General features: G+C 33.8%; 2 protein-coding genes across 2 annotated transcripts; one reads left to right on the top strand and one right to left on the bottom strand.

Annotated features, from left to right (window-relative positions):
• Nucleotides 1-122: 122 nt before the first annotated feature.
• LOC144844745 (uncharacterized) lies at nt 123-1,671 on the bottom strand. Its single transcript, XM_078701792.1, has 2 exons — nt 1,441-1,671; nt 123-1,242 (listed from the first exon to the last, which is right to left on the bottom strand). The coding sequence occupies exons 1-2, from the start codon at nt 1,658-1,660 to the stop codon at nt 698-700; spliced, it is 765 nt and encodes a 254-aa protein (XP_078557918.1). The 5' UTR covers nt 1,661-1,671; the 3' UTR covers nt 123-697.
• A 2,441-nt stretch (nt 1,672-4,112) lies between these two features.
• Nucleotides 4,113-13,270, top strand: LOC144845328 (general transcription factor IIF subunit 1-like). The gene is made up of 13 exons (XM_078702589.1): nt 4,113-4,205; nt 5,690-5,772; nt 6,333-6,405; nt 6,914-7,107; nt 7,367-7,537; nt 8,981-9,101; nt 9,251-9,344; nt 9,965-10,106; nt 10,650-10,816; nt 11,494-11,573; nt 11,797-11,935; nt 12,482-12,596; nt 13,063-13,270. Exons 1-13 carry the CDS (start codon nt 4,188-4,190, stop codon nt 13,268-13,270), a joined length of 1,605 nt encoding a protein of 534 aa, XP_078558715.1. The 5' UTR covers nt 4,113-4,187.
• The last annotated feature ends 33 nt before the right edge of the window (nt 13,271-13,303 follow it).

The following is a 13,303-nucleotide window of genomic DNA, read 5'->3' as shown; positions in this document are numbered from 1 at the left end:
ATTCCTTTAAATCATGATGAACTAAAAACAATAATTAAAACGTTAAACTCTAAAACTAATCTTTTTAAAGAAACCCACTTTAATTTCAATTTTTTTGTTATGTAAATCAAAACTTATATCATTCATATTTATTTTTTCTTCTAAACAAGGTTAAATTAATGTCTATTTGTTCATATTTCAATCACTATACAAATACTGTGAATAAGTTAAGAATAGATTGATTCAACACTAATTTTTATTTTACATTTGTTAAAAGTTATTATTGTATCAACACAAAATCACTCCATTAATAAATATAAAATAATATACTATAATCTATTTTACACAATAGAATTATATGCACATTTAGATAGACAGTGGCTATGGTTAATGCGTTGGTTAATTGTATATGTACAGCAGTGATTCATATAAATAAAAATCAGTTTGAAAAGGACTGCACAACTACCAAACATATTTATTTGCATATACAGGTAATGCCGATGTCTTTCTGCCTGGACAAACACTGGAAACCTGTGAAACATATAGAGTAGGAGCTGAAGGACTTGGTGAACAAAAGTAGGAACTAGTTGGTGATTCTAACTGCACAACTACCAAACATATTTCTCTGCATATAATGCCGATGCCTTTCTGTCTGGACAAACACTGAAACTCCTCGACACATATAGAAGCTTATGGATTTAGTGAACAAAAGTAGGGACTAGTTGGTGATTCTAACTGCACAACTACCAAACATACTTCTCTGCATATAATGACGATGCCTTTCTGCCTGGACAAACACTGGAACTCCGCGACACATCCGTGTCACATACACATTGTCTCTACAGCTTGGACACTTTAAAAGATCAGATACCGTATCGATTTTGGAAGCATTGTCTGGTTGATACACGACTACTCCAAGAGTTGCTTCCATGTATGTTCCACAATATGGACATTCTCCCTTAGCGATGACATCTGCCAATGAAATGTCCATCAAACTCAGGAAACCTTTCTCAATGGCAGAGCAAAGACACCTGCTAAGGCAAGAGGTTGTAGAAGGGATCAGTCGTCTCAGATGCGCGTGTATTGTTTTTAACCGTATCTGATCATTACTTAGTGATGATAGTGTTGTGTCCAATAGTCGGTCGACAAGAGCTTGCTTACTACCAGTAATCTTAAGTTTGCGTATCCAGCAAAGGCGTTTCAGTTCTTTGTGTCGCTTGGAGAGTAGTGATGTTGATGACCTGTTCTTGAATGCAGCATCTTCTATAAAACAAAAGAACTCACAAAGTTGTTTATCTATGTATAACAATTTAGAAATTTCTATAACTTACTGGAAAAGCAGTGCACAGACTTCATTAAGACAACACTGTGTACTGAAAAATCTGTCCTTACAAAAAAAAAATGAAAACACTAACAAAATAAGAAGATTAAGTTAAAATCTCATGATTAAATCAAACCAACCTGTTGACTTTTCATTGTTGCTTTCATCTGATTCTGTTGACCCAACATCTTGAAGTTTTTTCATCAGCTTTTGATGAAGAATTTCTAAAGCAATTTTGGTTTCTTCACAAGATGCATTTGCAGGCAGTGTATCATTTATATCAGTGTCTGTTACTCCACGAGGCTCTTGCTCAATCAGTGTATTACTCAGATCATGTGCATTCTGATTTAGCTGACCCATACCAGCATCTAAGTTATCATTACCTGCACCAGACAAGCATCTGTATTTTTCTTGGATGGAAAAGACAGAAGTAACTCCAGGAATATCTGTTGAGTTCTCCACACTAGTTTTATTTGGTTCAATTTTGAATAAACTTCCCCTAACATAGAAAGTAGACTCTTCAGACACCAACCAGTTACGAATCTTTTGTTTGTTTGGATCAAGCATTATTGTAGGTTTCTGTCTTTCAAAAGAACTCATTATATTGGTTTGGTTACTGAAGCTGTTCATTGGTATGTAACTAGAATTGGTGTATGAAGGTAATGTCATATATCCATATCCTAGTGGTGGCTTCATGCACATAAGTAAGCCATCCGTTTCTGAAGCATAACACTGATTAACTCCTGTATTGAACTGCCAATCATGCACTGCAGTTTTTTCTCCATTTTCAACTTGTGAATATCTCTGTGTAATTGAATCACGGTACTGGCCAAGATATCTCTCATCAGTGACATATCCTCCAGGCTCATATTTTGCAGAAGTAGTAGTATCTTCTTTATAATTAGTGTGAAAGCATGATCTACCAATCTGTGTTGGGTAAGGTGCATTTTCAAATTCCCTACTTGGTTCCATGTTAGAGTTGGCTTCTGAAATCTGAGGTTGTGCAAAGTTTCCTTGAAAAGGAAAAGACCTGGAGTGGATTTGCTGCTGGTATTCCACTTGTTTCTCAACAGGGCATGGATAACTGATGAATTGTGGAAACATTTCATGTCCATAAAGAGGCATAGATCCATTTTCAATTAATGGTTGCTGATATTCTATGTTTACATCTTGATAATAGGCTGATGTTAGGTGATTTGTAGTCAGGTGGTTATTCAAGGGATTAGACATAATAAACAAACTGCTTATCGGTCTTGTTCACTTCCGATCAAACTTGAATTACGCTATTTCGGTCCATTCACTGGTTGGTTTTTATTAAACTTAAAAAAATACACCTTTGTTAATTTTAATTAATTAATCAAAATTTTAAAACATAGAATTTAAAATATGAACATGGAGTATGCGAACAGGAAGAAGAAACATGTCTGTAAAGTCATCAATTTAAAGGATTTATTTGTCACCATCGTGTATGGGGTTCCGACATTGGAACACAATTGATCGCTCGTGCATGCACACTTACATAAACTCAATTTGAAATTGCGCAAAGAATTCTTGCGCAATTTCAAATTGCGCTATCAACTTGCGCAAGAAAATCCTTGCTCAATTTCAAATTGCGCTGCACAATTTGTAAATTGTAAACACCTTTGCGCAATTTGAAAACAAACTGTAGGCGTAAATGCGTGCTAATGTCGACGATCGGTTAACATTTAATAATAATAATAATTTTTTGGAAACTAATAACTCAAAATGAAACATAATAAATGCGAAGATAACATGTGTATTAAATACACAACATAAATGGCATACACAATTAACCGCCCGGAACACCACCGCTTTGTTTTCCTTCGTCGGGTCTTCGACGGTATGCTAACAATAACAATATTTTCACTACTAAAATAAGGAAATGTGATAATATCTTTAATATTGAATCATTTTTAGAAATTACTATAAAAATATGAGTGTGCATGATTTCACAATCTGTCGAAAAACCTTGCGCAATTTGCAGATTACTTGCGCAATTTAATACGTTGCTTGCGCAATTTGAAACACATTTCAATTCAAACTGCGCAAGGAATTGTTTGCTCAATTTTAAATTGCGCAAATCGTTCAAATTGCGCATAACATATATACAGTACTACTAGGCATAGCCTAGCTAGTCCCTACTAGTCAGGCCTAGCTAGGCTAGCCTAGGCCTAGCCTAAGTAAGTCTTAGTTAGGCTAGCTAGCTAGGCCTAGAAGGCCTTGCCTATTAAAAAGATAGGCTTATTCGAATAATATAAATTAATCCAATACTTACCAATGTTATGCTGAGCTCGGACAAATGAAGAGATTATTAATTAGCCTAAAAAGGGACTAGCATACTACTGTATATAATAAGGCCCAGGCAAACTTTAAACTTGACTGGACTTGTTTGCAAGAAACTTTATTGAGAGCGCCCTATATAACCTAAATAACTCTATAGCCTCCTACTTTCTATTTTATTTTCGCGCGGAATTTGTACAACACGCGCGAATAAAAAAACAATCGACGAGTGACGACGCGAACATGATTCTTTCGTATTAATTATCTTTAGGTATTTTCTTAAACCATTATATTTTCTTGTCTTTATAAAAAATATCTCATTGATTGATTGATTGATTGATTGATTGATTGATTTTAATTATTAATCATGGAATTGAATTTGTCCATTTTTTTTTATAATCTAAACAGCAGTAAAAGTTGTAAGTATTAGCTTGAATGCGTTCAACCGTCATGATACAACGCAAATTAATATAATATAACGCCGCTTAACGCGTTGTACCTATTATAGCAGAATCAGAACAGAGACGAGACGACTAAACCGGGGGAGGGAGAGAGGTTGGTGCGAAATCCGACCGAAAGCAACAAGATGAACATACAACAAAGGGTAGGTATCATATCTTGATTAAAAATGTAGAGAATCTTTTATTTATTGTATTACTAGACATTTAGTGAATCCGTGTGGTGGGGTAATCCGAGTGCGGTTTATATAGCCTAATAAAGGTTAGATTAATACATGGTTAATACTAGGCTAGTAGTAGTAGTAGTAGGCCTAGGCCTAAGTAGAAGGGAAAGGCCGAGGCTAGTAGGCCTAGCCTACCTAGTGGCTAGGCCTAGCCTATGCTACCTAGGCCTAGTTACTAAATTAGTAGGCCTAGGCCCTAGCTTAGTGGTGTTAGGCCTAGGGTAGCGGGACTAGGCCTAAGCCTAGGCTAGCTAGCTAAATACAGCAGGTCAACCCGTACCCATCATGCAACTCGTAGTCGTACCTACCAACTCCTACCTAATTTTTGGCTCATTCGTACCCAACATTTTGGCTCACTCGTACAGTACACCCATCATGGACTGACTCGTCGTACCCATATGGGCTGGCTCGTACCCAAGTTTGTAAAATATATTTGTATTACATTTAAAACAATTTTATTACATTTTTAGATGCCAATCATAATAACCAATATTATTATAAAGGCAAAAACTACTGACCTAACTAAAAAGAATAATATGTAAAAACAGGTATGGAAAAAGCACAGCTACTCCTGCCCAGCTAGCAGCAGGAAGCCATTGTTACTAGATTAAACTGTTTTAAAGTTTCAAAAACATTTTTAAGTAGTTACTCGTATTTTAAAATCGCAAAACTATTTATGGCACAAGTTGATACTAGCCTCATTTTTGCTGCTAAGTGAGCATAAGTTTTAGATTAATAAATCTATGTAGATTATTATTATATTGCTGTTTACTAAACAAAGCATGCACGAGCATATTGCGTCATTATTGCGTTGTCTATTTGACAACTATAAATGTTCACAAGACACAAACATACATTTATATAAATATATAAATGTGCCTAATTAAACGATGTTTACAATCAATGGTCATTGTAAAACCTGTAAAATAAAATAAAAAAACAATTAAAAATAACAATATTCACACAGCAAACGCATGCCTCTAGTTTTGTGCTGATCAAATTGGTACAAGTAAATAAGCCAAAAAATTGGGTACGAGTAAGCCAAAAAATGGGTACGAGTAAGCCAAATACTTAGGTATGAGAGCCAAATAATTAGGTATTAGTTTGCATGGTTACGGGTTGGGTATGGGTTAGCCTGAGTGGATACGAGTTGACCAATTATTTGGGTACGAGTTAGCCAAGTTGGCTATGAGTTGGCATGGGTACGGGCCAGGCCCAGGCTATATAAGCCCTCTAGTTACCCAATCAATGAGCAAAAAGAGTTTACTGACTACTGTGAACTGAATGTGATACATTATTATTATTTTATAGGTTACTGATAATAAACTTTCTTGGTAGAAGATTATGTCTAAATAAGTAAATATTGACAATTGATTTTTTCTTTTCATTTATTCCCAACCACACAGGCACCGAACCCAGGTATGTCGAGATCAACTAATGCACCTCCTACACAACAAGACTTTAAAGAGTATGTTGTTCGTGTACAAAGGTAATATACACTTTCTGGTATGGTTCTTTCTGTAATGTTATTTATTCAAGGTTGGATGGGGTGAGGTAAGGGATGTAGATGGAAGTGCCACCTAAAGAGATGATACATTTCTCTGCCCTTGTGCTTTCTTTTTTCTATATTATACTGTTTGTGTATGCAGTGATACAGGTTATATTCAGTAAAGTGCTTTGAATTTGTAACTCTTAACATAGTACCTAGTCCTATTGGTATACTATGTTTCAGTTTTCTCAATATTAAGTTAATAATAATATTAACTATTTTTGAGTGATTAACCTTAAAATTCCTGATTGTTGTATTGTTCTTAAACTTTCATTAAATTATATCCCACCTCTTGTAATATAAAACCTCAAACTAAAGTCATTTATCATATTGTATATTTATAATAGTAGTACAGTAGCTAGTAATAGAAGTTCATCTTTTAACTGAGAAGTTTTTTAGTTATTTTATTATTATTAAATTATTATGTACAGTGTTGTAAAAGAAATTATTCTAGGCCTATGTAATAGTCAAGAGTACTGACATTTTATTTTTTGCTTTAGGAATGCGGATAAAATGTACAGTGTAATGAAGTTCAATTCTGGTGATAGAGTAGACTTTACCAAATGGAAAAAGGTTGGTTGTAAAGTATTATGTAATGCATACTGGTCAATGTAAAACATACCTCTAAAGCTCTGTCTACACTAACAGACTTTAACAAAATGATGTCATATCACTACCATATTTGGGCATATCACTACCATATTTGGGCACATCACACTTTTTTGTCAAACTAGTTTGATAGTGTAGTCAGAGCTTAATTTACAGTATTCAGTCTGAAGTTGAATGCTACAAAATGTATTTATTTGGCTGTAAAAACATCTACTGTAAATACCAAATTCAGGGAAAACTGAAAGAATTGCTTTTACAAAAAAAGAAACCAAAACATGCTACTGTAATACACTGTATACACAAATTGAACAGTTTTAAAAGACAACCAACGTTTAATACAAAGACTCATTTAAGAATTTACTTCAAATTACTGTATAAAGAAATATAAAATAACGCAACTTGATAGTATGTTAAAATCTAAATAATGTTCACTATATCACTACAAATATCACTATACACTATTTCATTTCAGGGTGTTATGCTTCGGGAAAATAATTTGAGTAAATTTAAAAACCAAAATGATATGCCAAAGTTTGGTGAAGGAAGTGAGTACGGAAGAGAGAGAAGGGAAGAGGCAAGAAAAAAGAAATATGGAATAATTTCCAAAAAATACAAAGAGGAAGACCAACCTTGGATACTTAAACAACATGAAAAAGGAGGCAAAAAGTAACAATTATTTTAGTAAATTTTCTTTCTTATTTTCTAATGTCAAATACTGTGATGTTCAGGAGCAAACTTGAGAATTAATAAACAGGCTAAAATCTTTTAAAACGCTTTATTACATTTTTCACAGTGTATTTAAGGTTGCAATTAAGCCTAATCACACAGACAAAAACATTTTTATGTAGAATACTATTGTTTAGCTAGTTAGCTTTTGTAGTTAACCAATCTAATCTATACTTTTATTTATATTTTTCTACTGAAGGTATAAAGGCACAAAAGAAGGGGGAATAAACGATAACGCTAGTCACTATATTTTTACCCAAATGGCAGATGGATCATTTTGTGCCTCGCCTGTTAAATCCTGGTATAAATTTACTCCTATGGTGCAATATAAATTTCTAAATGATGAGGAAGCTGAAGAAGAATTTGGGAGGTAAGTTCTTCAATATTTATTTTGTTGGTGAAATGAGTTAAAATATGTTTGGCCTGGATATATGGTAGAGAAAGAAATCAAATTAGTTATGAATAACTAACTATATTTGTCCTTGGCGCTGAATAAGTGGCAGAGCGGGTAAGACAGTGGAACTGTAATTACGTACCGTAGCCATAACATCTGCAAGGGTTCGAGGCTCACTCGCTCCATTGTTCTGGTGGTAGAATGAGTCTTCTTGGATAAGGACCAGTGTACACATCTATCTTTAAAGATGTATTGTCCCTTGAAACACAAAAAATGAAAAAAAAAATATTTTAAATTTAAATTGGCCATATCAAAGTAATATTAAAGTTATTCACTTTAAGTCGAAAATTAGAGCCAAAAACAACAAGTTTACGTAATTAATAGGTAAATTAATTTGATTACATTTCGTCTGGAAAATCGTCACGAGCGAAAGTAAACAAAGATTTCAAACCACGAGTATGCATTATGCATGAATGCTAATTAGGATTGTTTACATCTCGTCGCGGTTGAGAAGGTGTTTTCATACAGATCGCGAGGAAGTTTTATGATTATGCATACAGAGTAGCCAAACAAGCGTGTTGCATTATGAGATATGTTTTGATCGAAAACTTTGACTGGAAGTCAAAGTTATTTTTTGAACAAAAAAACGTCTGTATTTCGGTTTTTTTTTTTTTTTTTCGACTAATTTTTGGTGAAAGTTAATAACTATTATGATACTTCAAAACGACCCACTTTTTTTTTAAATATAAAAAAAATATACATCTTTAAAGAACCTAGTACATCTATCAAATAGGTGGTTATCCCGGTATACTAATACTATCACAGCACCTGTTGGTCCCATCCTTCACATCTGGTGAGAAGTTGAATAAAAAAAAGTAATATTAGGGAGCTTTCAATTTGCGACAACCTAAGAACTGCCGTGATTACATCATTTCAATTTATTGTGCTTCATCACCCTTTCCAGTGAGGTTTTTTTTTATGAAATGATTTATAACTAACACATATCATTGTTTTCTATAGATATTTATAATAAAACAATATCTTAATAATGTATAATGAATTAACTAATCCATCACATATCAAACTAATCTAATAGACATAGGCCTACAAAAACTATAATGAAACATCGTATACTACTATATCTCTAACAAAACATTTCAATCTTCAATCAACTAAAGTTTAGTCGTTATCTCGGGACCATTCTATAGTCGCCACCAGGTAGACTTGCTTCATCAGTGCTTCTATGAATGGATGACTAGTTGGGAGCAGGAACGCTAGTAAACCAAACCTAGTACCGTTTTTGATTGCGATCATGCCGGAAATTACATCACGATTTTAGTCCTAGGTCATACCAAAGACTATTAGTATTGCTTTTTTGTATGTATATCATTTTTATAGTCTTTAATGTTATTATTGCAGGAGGGACAAGACATTAAATTTCTTTTCTGTTATGGTGAAGAAACGAATAAAACAAGATGGGTCATTGGAAGACGAACAAAAGGAAGAAAAATCCAAAGCTCCACGAAAGAAAGATTCACTTGTACAGTAATTTTTATATTAATGTTTAAGTTGATTTAAGGTTTAAGTCCAAAAGGCAGGGTGGTGCAATCTATTATTCATACAATTTATTTTTATTATATAAATACCTTGTGGACATTCTGTGATTTATTATTATATGTTATTCTTTAGACAATAACTGAAGATGATGAATACTTAGGCTTTTTATCTGATGATGATGATTCTGACGATGATTCTGATGATACTGAAAGAAAGCAAGCAAAAGGTACATTTTATATTATATTTATTCATTATACTTGGTGGCCTCTTCAGTCAAAGCGGGCCCAGTTATGATGAGTGGCTGTGTGTGGCAGTGGCTGTGTGTGTACTAGTACACAGGGCTAACCAACTACTCATGCCACCTACTACGACTAAGTGCATATGAGCTAGATGTGTATAGAGAAGAATCGTTCTACCACCAGAACCATGGAGCGAATAAGCATTGAACCCTTGCCAATGATATGGCTATGTATTACGGTTTCACTGTCTTAACCGCTCGGCCACTCGCTTGAATTAAAAGATTGGTTGTTTTATTATATTAGGCGGAGCTGAGTAGTACAGTAGAACATTCAGTTTTATAACAAATGATTATCACCATTCAACGAATACAAAATATTGTACTGTTACTGTTGTAAAGTAAACTTTTATTCAATGAATTCATCTTGAATGGAACATTGAAGATGCTCGATCTATTCACTATCCATACAATAGTACTTTTAGTCATTAAAATTAGAGAAAATAATGCGCAGTATGTGGTATGAATAGTAAATATTTGTGTATGATTACAAATTGTGTTATGATGGATGTGACGATTTTATAAAGTGGAATCATATTTTTTTTTAATAGAAAAGAAGGCCAAAAAGAAAGCCAAGAACTCGAAGAAAAAATACAGAGTAAAAAAGAAAGATTGGGGCGAAGAAGCAGGTGAAGAAAGTGACGTTGATGATTACGATGATCAAGAAAAAGATTATCTATCAGAAAAATCTAGGTATCTAATTTACATACAAGTTTTTTTTTGTTTTCGTTTATAAATGTATTTACTCTGTTGTTCTTTTGTACATTTTTGATTTAATTAAGTTTAACCGTGACCAGCTTTCCTTTAATTACAGGTGCCGACTTCACTCCTCTAATGATCCCACCCGACTTTTCGTTCCATGATCTAATTGGAAAACTGGTGACAATGCTTTTTCTTTCACCACTCCGCAGATCTGGAATGCGAAGGAGCGAACTTGGCACCTCTATTTAAACGTCAACTTAAAACTTTTCTTATTAATTAATTACTAAGTATTGTTATGCGCTCTGTTCTTTGTAGGGCGCCATATAAAAACTTGTATAGAATAGAATACAAGTGAACATGTTTGTACTGTATATGTTGAATTTTAAATTGGTATTTGTAATTTCCAATTCAATGTATAGTATTCATTTTTTTCTACAGCAGGTTTATGGGTCTAGGTCACACTTTATCTACCAATTTTATTAACTTAATTTTTATATTTAAATATACTGTACTGATTTGATTATTTTGCTGCAGTGATGAAGAAGAAACTGTAGAACAAAGAAAAGACGAAGAACGTGGTTTAGATGAGGAGATAGAAGAGATCAATGTATCAAGTGAAGAAGAAGTTGAAGAAGAAGAAATGAAAGAACCAGAAGTAGAGGATGCAGAGAATAAAGATAAAGAGGACAAAAGTAAAGAAGGTGGGAACTAAAGCTTGGTTCCCACTAGAGACCCAACGCAAGGACATAGACGCAACGAGAGCAAGTTGACCAATGACAATCTACTGTTTGAATAATCCATTGCTTGTGATTGGTCAAATCACTTACGTTGCATTACGTCCTTGTTTTGCGTCTTCTCTAGTGAGAACCACACTTAAGATATGTTGCACAATTAAAAGTGATTCAGATTTTTTTTAAATGTGCTGCATAAATATACTTTTCAAAGAAGTTAAAAGATATTCCTAGATGTCACTAAGTCTACACTATCAAACTACTTTGAAAAAAAAGGTGATATGTGCCCAAATATTGATAAGATGTGATCATATCCATATAATATGGGCAAATGACATTTTTTTTGTCACAAAAATTTAATAGTGTAGACAGAGCTTAACAAATATTTGGAATCATCCCTTAAGCCTTGTCTACACTATCAAACTTTATGTGACAAAAAAATGTGATGTGATGTCATATCACTACCATATTTAGGCATACCACTACCATATTTGGGCATATCACACTTTTTTTGTCAATCTAGTTTGATAGTGTAGACAGACCTTTATACAACTAGACTAGATTATTGCACTTTCTGTCTTGTCTGCATTTAGATAAACTTTTTTTAAAGTTTTTTTTCTTAAGTTTTGTTAATAATGTCATTACAGATGGGAGCAGTGCAAGTGGATCTGATTCTGATGATAGTGATATCGATGATTCAAAGATACAGTCGGCAGTCTTTATGCAGGTAGGTCAAAGTTCAAGTAGGCTTGTTTTCCAGAATTTTCTTAGTCCAGGGAAAGACTGAAAGAAAGAGTAATTTCGCTCTTCCCTGGTTAGTCTTAGTATTTTGAATACCATTTGATCATTTAAATATTTTACAGTAAAATTTAGTGCAGAATTATAGCATTAGATCAATTATTAAAATTCCTATGGTTTTTTTGTGCTTCCTGATTTTGAATGTTTCACAGAATAAAACACAGGTTAAGAAAACGAGTGGAAAGTCTTCAAAGAGTTCAAGTCGTAACAGTAGCAGACCTGGTACACCCTTAACTGCAGATAACACAACAACTACACTGTCGCAGGTTGCTGGACGTTTACAGGACAAAGGTCAGTTAAAACATTGTACACAATATGATTATTTTAGATCTTAGATTTTGGATATACTTTATTCTTGCGGAATAACCTACCATGTAAGAGGCATTATGCCACATGTAATTGTATACATATAAAAACACACAACATAGTCAAATGGCCGAGCGGTTAAGGCAGGTGCGCCGTTTACCGTACCTAAAGAGCCCAACAACATCGGGCTATAAACCGTAGGTCCAGTTTACACAGTTATAAGCTGTGTGCACTTTAAAGAACCCAGTTCATTATTTGAGAAGAGTAGGGGTTACCCCGGTGAACTGGTTAACAAAATAGCCCCTGTATCAGGGGGATTACCACCTATCTGATAGGACAGTGATTAATTTACTATTGGTAATCCTTGGCCACATTGCCTAAAGACATAAAATAAATAAGTAAATAAACAATAAATAACAAACAATTTTTTCAAGTTGTCAATGATTGAAATAGATATGCAAAAAAATAGATGTACTGTAATGTTAAATAACATTTTTTTTATATTGCAATATTTTTAATTATTCCTGCCAGGTGTATCAAACAAAAGACAAGGTGATGCAGGGTCATCATCACAATCACAAACACCTGGACCTCCTTCCAAGAAACCTCGCACTGAGAGCCCTATGCCATTGAAAGGGCAACCAGGGTGAGTTATCAGGGACTTTTAGATTTGAGTGAATGAAGCCCACATGTAAAAGCTTTATTTTAAAATAACCGATAACAGTCATTAATTCACAGTTCGCAAATATAATTTTACTGAAATTCACTTTATTATATTCTCAAATTTGAGTCGTTGTGAGATCATTTTCTGACATGATTTTGTTAAAATTTTGCAGTGTTAAGACGTCATATGTCCACTGGTACTCATGTCAGAGAGCAAATGCCAAAATGCCACAAAACAAGTGCTCAAAGACGCTTGCATGCGCATTCATAACATTAGGTCATAGAGTAGGAGTCGACACTCATCAAATCAAAACTATAAAAGTTTACTGTAAAGTAATGTCTTTATACTGATGTTAATTTGATAAGATATTTGCTACATTTGATACTGCCTTATAAGGTTACAGAATGTACCCTTGAAGCAATCTAATAATAATTATTGTTATTTGCAGTGAGGTCCGCATTACGGAGGATGTTGTGAGGAGGTATTTGATGAGAAAACCAATGACTACAAAAGATCTATTGCATAAACTGAATCCAAAGAAAACAGGCATGTCACCCACTGACATTGTTAAACGTCTTACAGAGGTCATGTTAAAGTTAGGGCCTAAGAAAGAGGTAATTAAAGACAAGGTGTACTGGTCAATCAAGTCTACATGAAGATTGTGATAATGGGGTGTATATATTGGATGT

Source organism: Antedon bifida, chromosome 6 (assembly GCF_963402885.1).
Source record: "Antedon bifida chromosome 6, ecAntBifi1.1, whole genome shotgun sequence".
In the NCBI taxonomy this organism is placed as follows: domain Eukaryota; kingdom Metazoa; phylum Echinodermata; class Crinoidea; order Comatulida; family Antedonidae; genus Antedon; species Antedon bifida.
This window is presented reverse-complemented; position numbering and strand designations above follow the sequence as displayed.